This window comes from Calonectris borealis, chromosome Z, assembly GCF_964195595.1.
Source record: "Calonectris borealis chromosome Z, bCalBor7.hap1.2, whole genome shotgun sequence".
Lineage (NCBI taxonomy): Eukaryota > Metazoa > Chordata > Aves > Procellariiformes > Procellariidae > Calonectris > Calonectris borealis.
The window spans coordinates 82,716,144-82,736,191 of NC_134352.1; the positions used below are offsets into that span (position 1 = coordinate 82,716,144).

The window sequence follows — 20,048 nt, forward strand, 5'->3', positions numbered from 1 at the left end:
TGTTTGAGATGCAGTAAAAGCTTCTTGCAAAAGCAAAAATACAGTCCTACTGAAACAGTGTAACTGTTACTGATTAGCACTTGCCAGCCAAAACAGATGAGCACTTCATAAAGTGTACACAGCTACAGTCTCGATATCCCTCTCCCACTCCGCGTAAATTGCCTTAAATGTTAGCTGAGCTTCTACAGAGTCAATACGCTCAGTAACCTCTCAAGATCGCCATTTTCTTCTGCTTCTCCATCAAAAGACTTGGTTGATGTGGTGACAGCTGTCTGGGCTACCAGCTAGCTGAACAGTAAAACTGACTAAGAGTGAGATTTGCTCTCCCTGAAGACAGCAAAGAGGCTGTGAAGTAGGGAGTAACTGCTTTATTTACCTGTCTCCCTGTCAATCAAGTCCTGAAATATTTTCCATGAAGGCAGCAGCAAAGGGGAAGTAGCATTCCAGCTGGCTTCTAAATAACTCTGCTATAGCTGAAGCCACCACAATCACCGTGGAGATCAACACAGGACAGAAGTCAAGGGGAAATAGAAAGAAAAGGTGGCATATAGGACAAGAAAAGCATCAGAAGGCGGCTTGAGATCAGGGAAACATCTGTAGTTGTGGAAGATTAGCCGATCTCCCACAATGTAAGTTACTGAAGCCAGAACTAGCAAGTTTAGGGGGGGGTAAAAGAAAAGGAGGACTAGGGTATTTATACAAGTCAACAGCTGAACAGTCGACAACAGTCAACAGCTCTCCTAAATGATACAAAATTCTTTATTTCAGGATTTAAATCTCACTCTCCAAATACAATCAAAGGTCAAGATGGGACCTGATACAAGAATACACAAGATGTACCTACTGCATGGCGCCTTTGCAGCTCTCTGGAGCAGCCAGTAGCAGCCACTGTCAGAGAAAAAACTAAAAGGACTGTAGATACAACAATTCCTGTTAAAATGAGTGTTTGGTCAAACAAGTACTGGAAGCCCATGCACTGCCCAAAACATTTCTGAGGCCTCTGGACCAGTCATGCTGCTGCTGAGGGTGTGTTTAACAATGAAACCTGCAAAGAATTAAACCCATAGCTGATGCAGCAGTAGCTGAATCTATGAGAATTGGTTCTGAGTGAAGGAATTCTACCTTTGAGTCTTTGTTTGCAGTCGGCAGGTTGCAGAGTAGAGCAGAGCTTTTCCAGGTGCTCGCTCTCCGCACAGTGCATGACAAAGAAGAGCCTCCAAAGCATGTTGCTGGATAACGTTCCATAAGGCATCTCGGACATGAACAACCAGACTCCCAACCTGTTGGATTTGAAGAGGCAGATAGAAACAGTTTCACCCTGATAAATCCCAACATTTGAAAAGGAGACATACGCCCCCATCTCTGCCATATAACAGAATTAGAAGTGTGAGGATATGTCGTAGCATCTCACATTCTGAGTTAGCCTCATTCTGAACTGAACAAGTCCCCATAGCTTCTGCTAGAAGCTAGAATTCAAGGTGTAATTCCTCTCCATCTTAATACTACCAATATGCTGAAAAATCCTGCATATTGCAGTCTTCTTTAAACCATTAAGTATTTAAAACTACCGAAATTCCCAGTTTCAAATATCTAACTCCTCCAAGACGAAGCCAGTATCAATCACATTGGACAGCCTACCTTTTTGCCTTCAGAACATGTAGGACAGCTCTAAAAAACAGCTCATCAAACTCCAGTTGCAATTTTTCCACAGAGTAGGGATGCGCTACTGATCCATATTGTTTATTGCTGCTAACGTATTGGGCCCAGTGGTCACTCACATGACAAAGTGTCATCCTACACAGCAGAACAAACAAGTCAAGGAAGGATCATTAAGCATGTCATCACCATATAAAACCACAGAAAGTGCAACTAGACCAGCGTCTAGTCACAAGAGACATGTTCAACCCTTTCTCCTCTGGTTTCCAGAGATTTCCATATAAATATGGAAATATAAATCCCTCCCCTCTTCAGACAGGGTTAGTCTAAAATTCCTGTGTTGTCCTTCCTTGGTTTTGCAACCAAACAATGCGTAATATTCTGTTATACCAAATTAGTTTGTGTATGAACTTTGGAGCCTTAAGGTAGTCCGACATTCTGAAGTGGCAGTACATGCAAAGAGCTCATACAAGAATAATTACACTGAGAAAGTTACTGCTCTAATAACACAAAGAAAAACATGGATTTTGTTTCTGATTTACCTGTACCCCCCTTGAAAACACACTCTTAGTAGCCATATAAAGTGATTTGAAAATGAAGAGCAACTTTCAGGTTCCAATTACAGTTGCTTACTGCAACAATATGAGGATTTTCAAGGAGGAAATTAAAAACCCTAGAACAACTCTGTATTACAACAGAAAGAAGCCAGTAACACTAGTTATAAATAGGGGTGATTCAAGCAACTATTTGTTGGGATATCAGTGACCTTCCAAGACAAGCCCTAAGCACATCCTCGATGGAAGTCAGCCTGGTGTTCCACAACTCACCCGGCTCCTTTGTACCCACAGCATTTAGACTCTGCAATTCCCCACTTCACAGGCAGCTTTAGAGTCAGGAACCCTGGGATTTCAGATTCCCAGATCAGCTAACCCTAAACTGACCAACTCCCAGAGCAAAATCTACCCAAGAACTGTTTGGGTTTTTTATTTCGGTTTGTTTGTTTTGGTTGATGCGGTTTGGGGTTTTTTGTTTGTTTGGTGGTGTGGTTTTTGTTAGCAGCTCTGAACTTTAGACCAGACTGTATGAAAAAGATTTAATCGTACCACACAGAAGATATTCTCTTACTTGATCAGCCGACCAATTCGCTTCACAAACTGTCGGTATCGTGCTCTGTTAAATGTTTCTAACCCAGCAGACAGAAGTTCCACTAAGGAGTTTGCAAAAGCAAAAATCTTCATCATCTCCTGTGGAGTTGTTTTTTCAGGAAAATAAGCACCTAAGACCAAGACAGAAAAACAAGTCTCAAAAAAAAGTGTGAATTCTGGGGGTTTTTTTAAGTAATTTAACAAGGACTCAAAGCAACAATTCATTGTTTGCCAGCTATATAGTGAACTGAAGTTTATGTTTTGTTTACAAAATGAACAATAAATACCTGTTAAGTATGAAAGTACAAACAAACTATGCAGGTTATAAGACCTCCAGCAAACCGTTATCTTATGTACTTGTCCAGAAATTTATCAAAATAAAGAATTAGTAAGTAATGGGAGAAAAATCACCGTAACATTACAGCTAAGAGGCAAAGAGGAAAAATTAATTCCAAAAGCACATCTGTGAGTATACCTACCAAGGCAGATCAAAACTAAGGAAAGGACTCTAACGTTTTGCCATACTCATGGCACACGCTTCCACCTCATCTATTTAGTCAGTGAGCCGTTGCACAGGTTCATTATTACTTCACTCAGAGACTCTCACAATGCAGTAGCATTCTTGGCACTTTTAGTCGTTAATATAACTAGCATAAGCAAAATGAAGAATAACTCTTTAACAACTGATTTACCTCCAGACTTAAATCCAAGGAACTGCTGAAAGAGCTCACAAAATGGAAACTGTGACAAGAGGGAAATCAAGTCATCTTCCAAAAGCAGAATCCAGCTTGTTTCAGGATCCTCATCCTATAGACAAATACAGTCGCTTTTAGTAGCTTTAATAAATATATACAATACAACACATGGTAGAAGGGCTTCACTATTGTACTGATTACAGTTTGCTTGTAAGAGGAAAACAAAGAAAGTCCAAATTAATTCTCCTTCACACACAACCTTTTAAACTCCTCTTCTGTGCTTCTACATAGAAGCCCTCATCAGCTAGGAAACAGACCTAGAGGCAACGCCGTGTTAGTCCAACCAGCTTCTGAAGGGAAGCTCCTATGCAAACATATGTCTACTTCCATTCTCCTTTTGCATGCAATAGCTCAAATGTTTAAATTCTATCTGTTAATACTCAATCCTGGAAGCTTCACTATCTACAGTTGTATCACAGAGATAAAAGGAGAGTAAAATAGATCTAAGTTTCAAATGATGCTTTTTAACTGAACGTCAGTTTTTCTTTCTCCATTTCACAAAATCAATACCACAATCTTGAGCAAAAGCACAAAGGGAAAAAAAAAGAAAAGGAAAAAAAAAAAGTAGTCTTTTGCTGTACCTCTTCTCCTCCTTCATCTACCAGGGTCCAGTTTCCAGATTCTTTCCCAGATGAAGAGGAACTTTTCCTTTCACTTGGTTTCATATGGCACATGAAGTCCACCCGATTTCTGATTTGAAGTGAAAAATCAAGTTTACAAAAAATTAGAAAATTAGAAATTCTGAACTAAGTCATCTTTTAGTTAAAAGAAGATATTAAAAAAAAAAAACCACAGATACAAGAACAAGAAATTAACAAGCATGTCACAAAGCTGCCCGGCAGAAAAGGACCTGGGGGTATTGGTTGACAGCCAGCTGAACATGAGCCGGCAGTGTGCCCAGGTGGCCAAGAAGGTCAACGGCATCCTGGCTTGTTCTGAAGCACCTCGAATCCTGTGTTCAGATTTGGGCCCCTCACTACAAGAAGGACATGGAGGTGCTGGAGTGTGTCCAGAGAAGGGCAAGGAAGCTGGTGAAGGGTCTGGAGCACAAGTCTGATGGGGAGCGGCTGAGGGAACTGGGACTGTTTAGCCTGGAGAAGAGGAGGCTGAGGGGAGACCTCATCGCGCTCTACAACTACCTGAAAGGAGGTTGTAGCGAGGTGGGGGTCGGTCTCTTCTCCCAAGAAGTAATAGGACAAGAGGAAATGGCCTCAAGTTGCACCAGGGGAGGTTTAGATTGGATATTAGGAAAACTTTCTTCACCAAAAGGGTTGTCAAGCATTGGAACAGGCTGCCCAGGGAAGTCACCATCCCTGGCAGTATTTAAAAGACGTGTAGATGGACATTTAGGGACACGGTTTAGTGGTGGACTAGGCAGTGTTAGGTTAACGGTTGGACTTGATGATCTTAAAGGTCTTTTCCAACCTAAACAATTCTATGATTCTAAGTTAAAATCTAACATCCAACTTCCTTTTAGCTTGAAATGCACCGGCAGAACTCTGCACACAGTGCCACAAAACTCCGCCATAGTATCTCCCTCCTGATCTCCTTGAACTTACACTCTGATCATATGAACCTATTACAAATGAAATGTAAGTTTTAAGATACTGATTTCAAAAACCAAATTCAAAATTCAAACTTGTTCCTGACAAGCAGCAGCTGTAACAGACAAGGCTCAGCTCTTTTACCAGGAAGTACAGCCATTATGGAGGCTCTGCGTTCTTGTATCAACAGTTGAGAGCACCACTCCAGACACCTTAAGTTAGTCCTTGTTCAAAACACAAGGATCAAAATGCACTGGCAATATGCGTGCCTTCAGGATACACTTGTTTCCCCAGGCAGCTCTAGACAGGAGAAGTGAAAACAAAACCCTTTAAAATAATAGGCTCCAATATAGAGGACTTCCACTTAACTCAGGGTCAAAGACTATCAAGACCACAGTGACAACCCTGAATACCAGCAGTTTGATTCTTTGACATTAAAATTTGGGCCGGGGCAGGGGGGGGAGGCAAGCACCATTTATTCCTTCTAGATAACAAAAAAAAAAAGGATGAAAAATAAATTAAGAAGCCCAATCAGCACACACACCGACTTAGCAAACCCTTTACTCAAGGACTTCTGTTGCAGAGACAGTATAGCAAACAGGCCATCGTGCAAGGCAAGAACTTTATTTCAGAAGTCACAGTAACAAAACATGTGGGTATGTCAACCTTCACAAGCTATTTGACAGCTGAAAGCAAGCTGCATCATACTGTGCACAGCAGGAGAATGTACTGCCAAAGCTGTATTTGAAGATAAACGAGTAAAAGGAGTTTGAATTAAACTGTGAATCTCTTATTTGTGCCTGCTTTTATGACTTTGCCTGCAATGAACTTTCAGGGTTTTACAAGCAGATCTTCTGTCCTCTTTTCTACTCTTAAATAATCAAAACATATTTACAAAATCATATTCATACTTACTTGACAGGAGACATAAGCAAGGCAAGAGACTGCATGAAATGAAAGACACCTGATGGGTTACCCAAGACCTTGATCTGAAATTAAACGCAAAAAAATAAAATCTAAGTAAATCTAAATAAAATTACACTCCAAGTAAAACAAAGGGAAAATTAGTTTTATCAGAGAAATTCAAATTTTTTCACATTTTTCACTAGCTTTTTGTTCAGACTAAAAAGTATCCATAAAAGACAGTTCCCACACCCTGGAGAAAGTATTGCTATGGTAAAATATTGGGAGTTTTCCAAAAGAAGTGTGTATAGAAATTAATATAAAGGAGGAAAAAGAAAAAAAAAAAATCAAAAGCTTCACAAAAAGACAACTTCTCTCTTCATTTCATGTGTACATTGGCACCAAGGGGAATTGGGATGTTGAGCACATGGGAAGTTAGGACGCTACCTCCAATCATCCTTTTATTTCATTGCTTGCCTTTCCCCTATTAGTGTAATTGCAATCCTTTTCCTACAGCTAGATTTCCAACATCTTCCTCTCTTGGAGGAGTAAAAATGTTCTTTGCAAGAACTCCCTAGTGCCTTTGGATACCTGCACTCCCTCTGTTCTATACAAAGTGAACCCTTGCCCTTGAAATTACCTAACTAATAAATTTTCCAGGGAAACCAGTCCCATTTCAACGTACAGGATATAAAAATCTGTTCTTCCTCATCCCTTATACGCTACCGAGCTGGCTCCAATCTCACTTGTCTCATATCCAGGTGCTGCTTCAAGTCTAAATATTCTTTCCTTTTTTTGGAGAGCACTCTCAAAACCTGCTGCTGCATGAGGCCGCCTGAGCCGCACCGCACCTCCTTGACTCCCTTTCACGGGGTCTCTCTAGCCAAGAACGAGAAGTGTGTTTCCCTGTTAACCTGCTCATGGTTGGGCTAACGTGGGTAAATACATCCCTTGACAAACCCCTCACTGTTACCATAATTCCACACACCTGGAAACATGGTGTCGGTCATGAGGGATTGACCAGGCACAAGACACTCTCCTCTCCTACCCACTCCACTCCCACTCCAACCTTCCGACAATGAAGAATTAAACATTCACACCTGAATGAACGGAACAGCCCATTCGCTGATCCCAGCTGGACACCGAAGGATGTGGTTGAAGAGGAAGAGATGGTCACCTGGACAGCCAATTCTCTGCAACACTGACACCTAAAGGGAAGTGTATTGGAATCTTGTAAACGATTTCAAGGTTCATTCCTTTATAGTCTTGCTAACTAGAGAAATACTGTTTTTTCATTTCTCTTCCCATGCTTTACAACAAGCCTCCATTTTCAGAGCAAGTTACAGGAGAACAATATTTAAAAGTCTGCTTGCTTGGCTTATGAGCCACAAACCGTTTTCTTTGAAAAATTATTTACTTTACAATTGCATTAAAAATTAATTTACTTAGAAATCAGCAAGAATAGCAGTTTCTCAAAAATGAGAAGTCTGATAGTTTTAGTTTCAAAATAAGTAAAAGCATAATGAATATTGATTATTCAGTCCACTTTGAGCAGTGTTGGCTGCTCAGGTACCAGTCCTCATTAATGCTGCTGACCTCCACTGACTTCGTCAGGCAAGGGAATTCGTTCTACAGATTCACTAACAGATTCTGTTCCTCAGGTAGAACAAACCCAAAAAAATCATTGCATGTGGGACAGTGAGAGAAACAGTAACACTTTCAGAAATGACTCCTGAATTCATCCCACGTGTTGGATCAAACTGATATACCCATGCTTACTCCCTCACCAGTCTCTGCAGCCACATGAGAAGGTCGCTTTGAAACTGAGGATCTTCGATAACTCTGCGAGTGAAACTGAAAAGGACGCTGATACATTCCTTCAAGTGGCCCAAGTCTGAAGAAAGATTTTCTGATTGCTTTGAAACTGTAAATTAAAAACAGAATTAAGAAGCTTTGACGAGCAGCTCTTAGAAGAGTAGCATAAGTAGTGGTTTTGGGGCTATATAGAAAGCTTGATATCTATAGACACAGAAAGCAAGATATTTCAACACAGCTGCTTGCTAAATCTGACAGAGAACAACACTTAGAGTACTTCATTTAATGTTATAATTAAGCACTGGACGCTAATTACAAGAAGAATATACTATGGTTACTCTCATAAAAGGCCTTCCCTCAACATAAACTTTGTAAGAACCACCATTTACTACACATATAAACTATCTGGGAGGTGGGGGGCAAAGGGAGGAGGACTAGGAAGGATAAATATCTGGGGAGGGAGGGGGAGGAATACTTTAGCTAAAAGATTATATTGGCACAAACCCAAATAAGTAATACACTTAGGATGAAAACCAAAAAGATTTCCAAGCATTAGAGCTGCAAGATTCAAATGGCCTTCCAAGAGGAAGTAAAGCAGGAAAAACATCCAGCTGGTTTTAGAATTGTGCATAATCAATTTGGAAAAGGGACTGTATTATACGTTGCCTCTGACAACAAGAGATTAGAGTCCGGGTGTTCCACCCCACCCAGTGTTCCTTTACAGTAATCAGCGGCAGTATACAGCCTAGACAGAAGGCAGCACTCCTGCATTCAGCTTCCACTCTCCAGGTGAATAAGGTAAGAGAATTGGAGTTTTTCCTGTGAGAAAAAGGTTTCACTGATCCCTACATAAGATCAGCAGGTTTTACTATCAGAGGAGAAACACTCCAGTATACAAATTCCACCACAAGACTCCAAAACTGCACACGAACAAGGTGCTGGGCACCCTAAACAGCATGGGGAGCGGTCTAGATCAGCAACACACCTTGTTCTTGCTGCTGAAGAGCCACTGATCTCAGCAGGGACGAGCTGCTGAGCAACCTGTAGACATATGACTCCACTTGCAAGCGGGACAACACCGAAGTGTACGAGTGCAGCGCCAGTGTCTGATGCACATGCTCTGCTTTGGCTTCAAACAGCTTTTTCAGTTCCCCCAACACACTTTCATTCAGCTCCACTGTCTGGTAGCGATGATGACCTGTCACTTTGCACTGATCTGCACAGACACCCTGAAAAGAAAGCAATTATTTTATTTAAGGGTCTTTGTCATTTTGTCAGGTCAAGTGTGCTTACAGAAATTAACCTTGACATATCCCTCCCCTCAACAGATTTCAATGCTTTAATAAAAGGGGCCGCTTCACAGGTGGAAAAGACAAACATGTCGGAACATCCTACATACTTTTTAGAGCTGCTGATTACTGCAGATGCATATCCCTGACTTGTGACAAAATGACTCTATAAACCTTCAATAACGCAGATTTAGAAACAGATGTGAAGTGACCTGTCTGTTCACATCTGTCAGTCATACAAAACCAGGTCTCTCTACTCCCCAGTGAGAGCACCTGCTTCTCAGTTTATAGATTTCCATAAATATTTGGATCTGCTATTTTAAAGCTGAAATAGCTACTGAAACAAGATAAATATTTTTCTAAGCTCCCAGAACTGAATATTTACAGCAATTTCCCATTATACATTTAAAATTTACAGAAATGAACTGTGGTCTAACTTTTTCCCAAACCGGAATTAAAAGCTGAAACTAGTCTTCCTCTGTCCTATCTCTAATTCTTTAGCACAAGAAAACCACAATACATAACATTCCTATTATTCTTTTACACAACCAGGAAACACGCTTCAGAATCAGCACTTTGGAAGCTTAACTTGAAAGTATCCCTGTGTTTCCTAAGTTAGTAGAATAAGAATTTTAAATTAGTATAAAGACAACAATTATTGTGGACATACAATAAATACATAGTGAATCAGGATGGAATAAAGCAAGCAGCAAGCTTGGCCAACTGTATGATGACCAGTGGGGATGTAAGAGTGAAACCAAAATTGCTTTCAGTGTAGAAAGTGATCAACACAAAACTGAGAGCCCAGTGAGGTTCAGTGATATGGGTTGTTATTCCCTAGTAAAAAGGAAAAGAGTCAAATCTGTTCAGTGAAAGTCCCTCAAGGTCTCAACTCCTAAGAGCTGCACTGGAGAGGCACTGCACTCACAGAAACAATAGTAAAAGCCACCACATACATAGGTACTTAGCACCCTTGGACAATTTTGATGGTGTGTTGGCTATAAACAGCATCAGAGCGCCAGAACAATTTCATTCCCTCCCACTGTAACGTCCAGCTCCAAAAACAAGTTACACAGAATGAGTTTGGGGGAAAAAAATTTCTGATGCGTGCACCAAAGAGCTCCCCAGACGCCTCTGGTTTGCAGACAGAAACGCTACCGAGAACCATGACCACCCTGGAAGTAGCTAAAACCACAGCACCACTTATGGAGCAACAGTTACTGAAAGCGGATGGACTTCACACTCCCTATGCTTTGAGCAACAGGGTCGCCCATGAGCGTGACTCAAGCTCCTCTGCAGCTGCCGCCTTGACAGCAGGACAGAGGAATGACGTCAACAAAAACTGCAGGCAGCAGGCCAGATGGGACATCACCGCTACAGTCATTCTGAAGTCCTACTGCACCACGTATCTCCTGCATCTACCCCAAGTACCACGGCACAAACCTCACCCAACACTACAGGCAGAACTGGCTGTACACAGGCTCATTCTGACTGACTACAAACATGTCCAACTCCAGAAAAGATCACTAACAGAGATCCCACTACCCTACACTCATCAGGGTTTTTAAAAAAAAAAAAAAATCAAACAATAAACTGTCTTAAATCTCAACAGGATGATACTTTGAAGTACTGGCGATCAGTGGAGATAGAAAAGCAAAGGCAATCATCTCTTTTAGAATAAAACAGCTTAAATACGCTAAACGTAACAGCAAGTAAAATTAATGTCTGGAATCACGTCCAAATAGTTTGGGTTCAAAAGTAGCTTCAACAACAGCACCTGCACAGTTTTCTGTTCTTCTTTAAAAGTCCATAATCTCCCCTTAACATTTTGGCAGTCTGTCGTCATAGCCTGCAGCTCTGCCTCAGCCAGCAACAGCCGCTTCCTGCAGCGCATGTAGTTCAGGAGCAGTTCATAAAATTCGTGCCTGTCCTGATGAGCAACACTTTCAAATTCCTCTGCATAGGAGTCAACATTCTCCAACCATGAACACGGCTCAAAAATTTTCAGCTGTTCTCTAGTAAATGGCACCAGTTCTGGTTCGGTTGGGAGCTCTGGATACAGCCTTTCATTGTGCAACAGCGGTTTAACTGCTATTACGGTGGGTCTCTCATAGGACAATTCAGCTGACAAGTCTGGATAAACTGGTTTCAATCCCGAATGCTGAATACGTGTTTTGCATTTCTCCGAGAGCTGTGAGATACTAAGAGGAAACTTCTCTGAAGAATGGACAACAGGATTTTTAACATCTTGTACGTTTTCAGTTCCTTTGTCCTGTACAAAGGCTGTCTGAGAGCCAGCAGCACTGGAATGAGAGGTACTACTCAATAAATCAGAGTTTCCTGATCCGCTAGCAACCGCCTCCACAGGGCTCTCAGGTTTGTCCGACTTGCTTTTTCCACTCTTCTCAACATCCTCCCCACATTCCTCATGGGGAGGATCAGCTTTGAGCTCTCCTGCATCTGTGGGAGGCTCTAGAGTCACTGCTGAAGACCCTTCATTTGCTGAAGATAAATTACTCTGGGGGATGTCGCACACATCATTTATAGTTTTTCCATCCTCTACTTCATCACTGAGACGAATTTCTGTAAATTCTGCAGGATGTTCCACTTGCACTTTACTGGCTCGAGAAGACACTTCTGCCACGGGCGGGAAGAAGACATCATCAGACTCTTGTAGCTGGGACTCCTCACTTTTTTTCTTTTTTTCCTAGGAAAAAAAAAAAATTAACAGTGTCACTACCAAATGAATCTCTCCCCCTCACATCCCAAATCCCACCATCACCAAAACTAGTATTTGTCAACATCACAACTCCAAAAGCTCCTCTTATCACATTAATTTTCATAATAGTAAAGGTAAAAACAAATGTACCAAACAGTTGCTTGTTCTTTAGCTGCCCTTTGAAGACTGTCTATCAGTATCTATTTTCTTGGTCAGTTCTTGAACAATGTTTCAACATTTCTACATAAAAAGCTATAAATATCACAGGACAGAATGTTTCATTAACACAAAAAATAATCAAAATAGCAGGACCCTGATCTCTAAAAAGAGTCATTAGGTTTCACCATATTACAAAAAAAAAAGTTACTTTGTGATTCGTCTTAAGTTTTACAGAAATGTTTTAATGAATGAAAAATTATTTTCAAAAAAGTACCTTCAGAACAAACAAAGTCTGGAATGCATCCCCTAATTACATTCTAAAACCATCACAACATCTGTACAATTACTGAAACACCTATTTTCAATAGCTATTACACACTAGAGATGTAGAAAAACTTAGCGGTGACGTTAAAATTGTAAACGGATTGCCCACTTCTAAATTAAGATCAGTTTGGGAGTAAGCAGTTCCCATAAACCTAGTCTAAGGTGTAGATTAGCCTCCTTCCCAAAGCACAGCATGGGAAATAACACTGCACAGGAAATCAACAATGGTTTTGTCAATTTGTAAATCGTTTGCCAATTTGCAAAATAAAAAATCGGCAAAGTGTTTTGGCAATTTGTAAATTGTTTGTGTACACCTACCAGTTTATTAGAAGCAAAATGAAGAGTCAGGTTACAGCGCTCCACTTTTGATGACCCAGATAATATAACAAAGAACACAGATGAAATTAGGAAAAGCTCTCAATACTTTTCCGTGATTGAGGAAAAGCTGATAGTTTTGGAAACTTGCTGACAGTATCACATGTGCTTTCACTAAGCATCTGTTGTGATTTCGCCTTATGAAAGGGCATATATGAAAACAGCTCAAATGAAAGCCCCAGCTAACCTCAATCTCAAGCCTACTTTTACATCAAGCATATGCTCACAGCTCATTTACAAAATGGCAATACGCTGGCTTTGCTTTCAGACTGCGTTTTCCAGTGTATTAAAAGCTGTAAACACTTCTGATCACAAAACACTTCTGACACACTGCAAGGCTAGCTAAAGCTACAGGTGAGAGGTTAAAAATAGATTAGCACAATTCTTTAAACTAGGGCTTGTAGTTATAATAAAACTGTCCTGACAATTAACTCAAAGTCAGTAATTTCCACAGGATACTACATCACGAGATCGTATTTTTGACAGTGTACTGATCCGCATACTTTACAAACACATGCTGGTCCTTTCCCCTCTACAATCTCAAAGTTCCCTCTTGCAGTCCTTGTTCAGAAGAAACTCTCTTTATCTTTGAGTAGCACTCTGTATTTCTCCCAAATGCTACTGTTAGATAAAATAGTTTCTTTTAAAATTTACGAAGTGCCTTTCAGTTCTCACTTTCCAAGGCAGAAAAATGCCATAATCGTTAACAGGGATTTCATCTGAGAAAGGATGACAGAAATCAGGTCCTAAATTAACATGAAAGCAAAACCTGCTGTTCTCTCCTGAGGGTTTAGCCTTTAAGTCAAAGACGACACTTGCTCGTTAGCCCTGTCCCGTGCTTAACCATTCTCCTCTCCTAGCACATCAGTGAACGACACCTCAAGCTCTAAGGACACCTCTTATTTTTCAGGAGACGTCTCTGGAGTAACTGAGTGCTACTGACGGACATGCAAACAGACATACAGCCTCATCTTCACCAGTTCCAGGTTCACTGGTTTTGCCACCTCACTGTGTTTGAATCAGTCTGGTGTTACTGGTGCTGGACAAGCTTAAGTTTGGGGCTACAATTTTCAGAAAGCCCTGGGCTCCATTCCACCACTTGGCAGCTCTGCAGCTGAGCCAGCCTTTCCCCCAGCTCACCAGAATTTCAGCTGTTCAAAGGATTATGGCTTTTTCTGAGGCACAGGAATGGCAAAGTTCTTGATGTAACTGGGCCCCAAACTGCATTCTTAAACACCTCTGCCTATTAACAGAGCTGAGCATAATAATAGCAACAAAAATACCAGGAATGGGTCATGTGTAACACTGAAGGATTCTGGATTCTCACACGTGACATGGCCAGTGAATTGTTTCACAGTGAATTACACCTGGAAGGGACGGCCGAAGACAGCGGCCGCTGGAGTCACCGTACACGTGTCGTTAATGAACTACCAGCGTCATCTCTGACTCACTGCCTTCCTGCAGGGAACTGATTCTCTTAAGCAGCAGTCTTTGGAGTTAACCCCCTTGCTCATGCTATGGGGCTAAATCAAAACAAAAACAATGACACACTTATTCTTCTGGGACTGCTCTTCCCTCCAATCTTTACTTGCCTTGAGTTCAGGAATACAAGTTGATACTTGGATCTAACCCTTGTTTTACAAAACAGTGGTCAATTAATCCATTAATTTATTTTTAGAGGGCTTTAACAGCCATGACTTCAATGCCTTTGCTCTATGTGGTGCAGTTTACAACATGTAGAAGTTAAGCAATTAAGGGAAATATTTCCATTTTGGCTCAACTCTGAGGCAACATATTTCAGTTCAGATTATTTCCACAAACTACTGAAATTCTGTGTAGCACAGCTGCAAGGAAAGCAAAGCTTCCAGAAAGCTGTCGGTACTAACATCATGAACAAGGAACACACAACAGGATTAAAACCTAGGAAGAGTGATACTTAACAACTGTAGCACCAGTGACTAATGAAGAATCAATCACAGAATCATTAAGGTTGGAAAAGACCTCTAAGATCATCAAGTCCAACCATCAACCCAACACCACCACACCCACACATACACCATGTCTCTAAGCGCCTCATCTACACATCTTTTAAATACTTCCAAGGATGGTGACTCAACCACTTCCCTGGGCAGCCTGTTCCAAGGCCTGACCACTCTTTCAGCAAAGAAATTTCTCCTAATATCCAGTCTAAACCTCCCTTGGCGCAACTTAAGGCCGTTTCCTCTCATCCTATCCAACACTGACAACTGCTATACGCAGCCTCATATTCTGAGCATTTCAAAGCCAAACCTATACATATGAGATGGAGTAAGACTGTCGTAAGCTGTAAAACACTGCTAAACACCGATAAGTTCTATTGCCTGAGCTTGCTCTCGCTGCAGAGGCAACCCCAGCCGTCTGGCTGTGCAGAGCTATTTGAGAAGACCATACACCGTAAGAATAAAAGGTTTGTTTACACCTTTTCACAGCACAAGGCCTATCAACCCTTCACCTGCCTGCCAACTACTCTAGGTCTTCCTACATCGCTCCAGAAAAGCGCAGACATTCAGAAGCCTCCTTAGAAAAACCCACACTCCCCCGGCCTCACTGCTTTCAGCAGAAGAGGACAAACACGGATACAAACACCGCCCACAGCAGCCACTCTTCCCTTGCTTTAAAAAACAAACAAACGAAAAAAAAAGCAGTAACCCTAAACACGAGCCAAACCCCTCGACCAAGGTCCCTCGGTGCGTAATAACACCCCCCCACACCGCCCCCTTGCACTAAACCCACCTCGCTGCTGCAACCGCCGCCCGGAGCCGCCACAAACAGGAGGCGGCGGTGACAGACCCGCCGCTGGGCCCAGACCCCCCGCCCCGGGACGGCGGTGCGATACCGTGAGGCACTCCCCGGCCCCGGCCTACCTTGGGTCTGCTCCTGGCGCGGGCCTTGCGGGGGCCCCTCACGGCCTCGGCCATGGCCCCCGCGCTGCGCCCCGCCGCTGCGGCGCTGCCCCGGCGGCTCGGGGAGGTGGCGGAAGGGGCGGGCCCGCCCCCCCCAGGCGCTCTCGTCCAATCAGCAGCGCGGCAGGTACGGGAGGGACGGAGGGACATACCGAGTCGCGGTGCGGCGCCGCCGTAGGGGTTGAGAGGCGGCCAGGCTCCCCTATAAGGCCCTATGGGATGGTCAAGCTCCTCTATAGGAGCCTGGGAGGAGGCCAGGCTCCCCTATAAGGCCCTATGGGATGGTCAAGCTCCTCTATAGGAGCCTGGGAGGAGGCCAGGCTCCCCTATAAGGACCTGTGGGGAGATCAAGCTCCTCTATAGGAGCCTGGGAGGAGGCCAGGCTCCCCTATAAGGACCTGTGGGGAGATCAAACTCCTCTATAGGAGCCTGGGAGGAGGCCAGGCTCCCCTATAAGGACCTGTGGGGAGGTCGGGCTCTCCTGTAAGGACCTATGGGATGGTCAAGCTCCTCTATAGGAGCCTGGGAGGAGGCCAGGCTCCCCTATAAGGACCTGCGAGGAGGCCAGGCTGCTGCTAGAGGGAACATGGAGTGAGAAGCCAAGCCCCTGCTATTGAGGATGGGGAGTGTGAGGTCTCTTCTACCAGTGCTGGAAGCGCCATTGGAGCGGGGCAGCCTGTCCTGCAGCGACTGGGGCACCTCCAGCCACAGCGGGGCTGCTGGCTCAGCCCGGGGCGCCGGGCACCACTGTCCCTTCTGATCCCTGCCCTGGTGCCCAGCCGTCCCCAGGGACCCGCGGCGGGAACCGAGTCCAAGCCCTGCTGGGAGCAGAAGTGACTTCTCCCAGTCCCCAGACGGACAAGCCCCTGCAGAGCTCAGGCCTCCCTTGCAGAAGACATCGTAGTCGAGGAGTTAATGATCTTGAACAGTCAATGTCCACTCTATTGGATCTTGTACTTAGGGCTTGAGAAGCCCATATGTTATTAACGTAACCTGTAATTTATAATATCTGTGGGAGAGGTAAACTGTACGTGGGTCAAGGCGGGGATGCATTGATGCTGACCAGGACCCCATTGCACGTTGAGGAGCCACGAAACCCTCAGCAGGCGCAGGGCTGTGCTGTGCTGCACGAGCCCCTTGGCCGCAGGATGAGCTCAGCCAGCTCATGGTACCAGGGGCAGCTCCTGCCTGGTACCGGCCCTTACACCGCCTGCCTGGCCCTGCCTGGGTCTGGAAATGCAGCAACAAGTTCTCAGGCGAACTTCCTTTATGAATAGAGCTGTTTTCTTGTGGTAATTTATGTATTAGCTCGCAGGATAAAAAAAGGGAGAGCTCCGTTCGACTCTGCCCAAAGGCGAGGTACCCGGTATCTGAAGGGACGTAAGACTCACTCGCTATCTGTGTTCATCTTCTTATTCTGTCTTATTAAAGCAGTTGTCTTATTAAGGCATTTGTTGTCTCTCTCCCTGGGGGGCACCCTGGGGAGGGAAGGCAGGAGCTGCGCAGCTGATTATCAGGGTCTGTAGGAAGGCCAGGCACTTCTATAGGGGTCTGGGCGGGGGCCAGACCCCTCTATAGACATCTGTGAGGAAGGCCAGCCTCACTATAGGGGCCCAGGAGGAGGCTAGGCCTGGGAGGAGGCCAAAGTCTTCTGCACCACTTGGAAGACAACCAGACAAGGGAAGGTGCTGAAGATAAAAAGCCATTTCAGCGGTTGTGGGCACACAGACTTGCTTCCCAGTAGCTCCATGTCTGGACACTCCTCTTCCAAGCCAGGGTTTGCTTGGCTTTAGGTCTATTCAAATAGTTGGTGTATTCAGAACCAGCACCCCTATTTTGGAATTCTGTGCATTTAGTGAATGTGCAAGCCAAGTTGCAGCCTCATCGGGGACCTCCACATTCAGAAAAGCCTAACTCCATCTACTGTGCTCAGTCAGCTGAAAAATCCCAATAAAGAAACTATGCAATGTATTGTAGAGTAGATACCCTTTCAGGGGAAACAGTCCTACATGGTCTGCAGTTCATGGCTAATCACAAGTACTTGTTCTCGTACCAGGCTTCCCTGGTGTGTTCTCTCCCACAACTGTCTTGGTACTGAGCAAGTACTGAAATAAGGGCTGAGCAAGGATGTGCTCTTGTAGGCTTCCTTCCAAGAGAGGCAACTCACACCTCCCAAACATCCTAGAGTGCCTTGAAGGTGTACCAGCCCCAGCCCCGACATAAAGTGAACGTGACAACCTTAAAAAAAAAAAAACATATCCAGCACACGAGTCTCAAAACTTATTTTTAAAATATGTATTTAAAGAACTAAGACTACAGCAGGCTCCTTCAGAAGAATATTTGTGCACTTGGTCTTTTAGAAATAAAATAGGACAACTGGTCCTTTGACATGTGCACTTTGCACAGTTCATTATAATGCAGCAGGACAGATGTTAAAGCTCACCGTGATCTTCTCCGCGTAAGGAAATAGAGTAAAAGCCCCGGGGACCGGTGGCCTTAGGCACACACTGAAGTCATGCAGATTCAACTTGAAGAACATCATACAACTAGCAACTCCTATTGCTCCGAAGTTAGTCACCTGGCACCAGGTTTAGACAGCTAAATTGTGTGCTGGTCCCCATGTCCTGTGTCCCTGTGTCCAGAGTCGTAAGGCACTGAGGAGCTGTGAAGCAACACTGCACGCAGGGACATCGGAGAGACCAGCAGCCCTGAGGCATGTGAGCTTCTGAATCAAAGCCATAATCATATACATGGTAACAAAGCCGTAATCATATATATGGCATGAACTTTGAGGAGACCTGGTCAGGAAACGATTTTCGTAGCTCCAGGCCAATGGTTTGTTTCCAGTGGTGCATAGCCAGAATGAGTCCAAGTTCAGGGATTCCCAGAAGTTAATCACATGGGGGTCTCCAGAGCCTACCAGGGACAAGCTATACTATGAGCCTAAAAAACCGCAATCCCCTCATTGGAGAGGTGGTTGGAAGAGCTGACCAACTTCCTTCAGATCGTTAGCAACGCTGTAGGGTGCAGGACTTGCCAGCAGGTTTGTGGTGGTACAGCCTCTCGCTAGGTAGCTGCGCTGTGGACTGCTGCACCAGGCAAGATGCAAATCAGCTTCCAGTATCAGCGCTTAAGCCTGGAGCACATCTACAGCTAAGGCAGACCCATGGTCTCCTCCATGGTTGGTGCTCCTCTAAATAAGCTCCCTGAGAGACACGACTGAAATTAAATCTAAATTACATGTCTAATCATGATTAATGAAAGACTTTAGAAACAGGCAAAAGCGTAACCTGAGATCTGAGTGGGATACGTATGCCCTGAACACAAGCCAGCGTGCCCAAAGCATTGCAACGCTCTCTTCAGCACATATGACTTCTCCAGTTATCTGGAGCATGGGAGGCTCCAGCCTCTCCCAGGTGGCTGCACTTTAGAAGAACTTCAAATCAAAAACTTCTTCCGACACAGAAGATCACTCTGTGTCCGGGTCCATTGCTTATACTCCTTTTCTTCCCCTGCATGTGAAGATGGGATATCCATCCATGGAGTTTGCTGATCTCATAATCCAAGAGGAAGAAGTTAATGCCACCTGGACACTCACAAGTCTATGGGACTGGATGGCATCCACCCGAGGGTACTGAGGGAACTGGCGGAGGAGCTTGCCAAGCCGCTCTCCATCATTTACCAGCAGTCCTGGTTAACTGAGAAGGTCCTGGATGACTGGAGGCTCGCCAATGTGACGCCCATCTACAAGAAGGGCCAGAAGGAGGCTCCGGGGAACTACAGGCCGGTCAGCCTGACCTCGGTGCCGGGGAAGGTTATGGAGCGGTTCGTTTTGAGGGCACTCACGAGCCATGTGCGGGACAACCGGGGGATCAGGCCCAGCCAGCACGGGTTCATGGGAGGCAGGTCCTGCTTGACCAACCTGATCTCCTTCTATGACCAGGTGACCCGCCTGGTGGATGAGGGAAAGGCAGTGGATGTGGTCTACCTGGACTTCAGTAAGGCCTTTGACACTGTCTCCCACAGCATTCTCCTAGAGAAGCTGGCGGCTCACGGCCTAGACAGGTACACTCTTCGCTGGGTAAAAAACTGGCTGGACGGCCGAGCCCAGAGAGTTGTGGTGAACGGAGTTAAATCCAGTTGGCGGCCGGTCACGAGCGGTGTTCCCCAGGGCTCAGTACTGGGGCCGGTCCTGTTCAATATCTTTATCAATGATCTGGACGAGGGGGTCGAGTGCTCCCTCAGTAAGTTTGCAGACGACACCAAGTTGGGCGGGAGTGTTGATCTGCTGGAGGGCAGGAAGGCTCTGCAGAGGGACCCGGACAGGCTGGATCGATGGGCCGAGGCCAATGTATGAGGTTCAACAAGGCCAAGTGCCAGGTCCTGCACTTCGGCCACAACAACCCCAGGCAACGCTACAGG

The 20,048-nt window shown here is 44.4% G+C and overlaps 1 protein-coding gene across 4 annotated transcripts in view; it reads right to left on the reverse strand.

Annotated features, from left to right (window-relative positions):
* LOC142075567 (ectopic P granules protein 5 homolog) overlaps positions 1–15,708 on the reverse strand; it is a 56,751-nt gene extending 41,043 nt beyond the window's left edge. For all 4 annotated transcript variants that reach the window (XR_012670920.1, XM_075137026.1, XM_075137025.1 and 1 more), the window contains exons 1-11: positions 15,588–15,708; positions 10,885–11,814; positions 8,804–9,047; positions 7,791–7,927; positions 7,104–7,211; positions 6,016–6,089; positions 4,138–4,246; positions 3,494–3,608; positions 2,782–2,932; positions 1,639–1,794; positions 1,123–1,280 (exon numbers count right to left, since the gene is read on the reverse strand). Coding sequence is in view for 3 of the 4 variants with exons in the window: in XM_075137026.1 (XP_074993127.1) it covers positions 1,123–1,280; positions 1,639–1,794; positions 2,782–2,932; positions 3,494–3,608; positions 4,138–4,246; positions 6,016–6,089; positions 7,104–7,211; positions 7,791–7,927; positions 8,804–9,047; positions 10,885–11,814; positions 15,588–15,641 (2,236 nt within the window). In the remaining variant the exon portion in view is untranslated. The remainder of the gene's footprint in view (positions 1–1,122; positions 1,281–1,638; positions 1,795–2,781; positions 2,933–3,493; positions 3,609–4,137; positions 4,247–6,015; positions 6,090–7,103; positions 7,212–7,790; positions 7,928–8,803; positions 9,048–10,884; positions 11,815–15,587) is intronic.
* Positions 15,709–20,048: the final 4,340 nt, after the last annotated feature.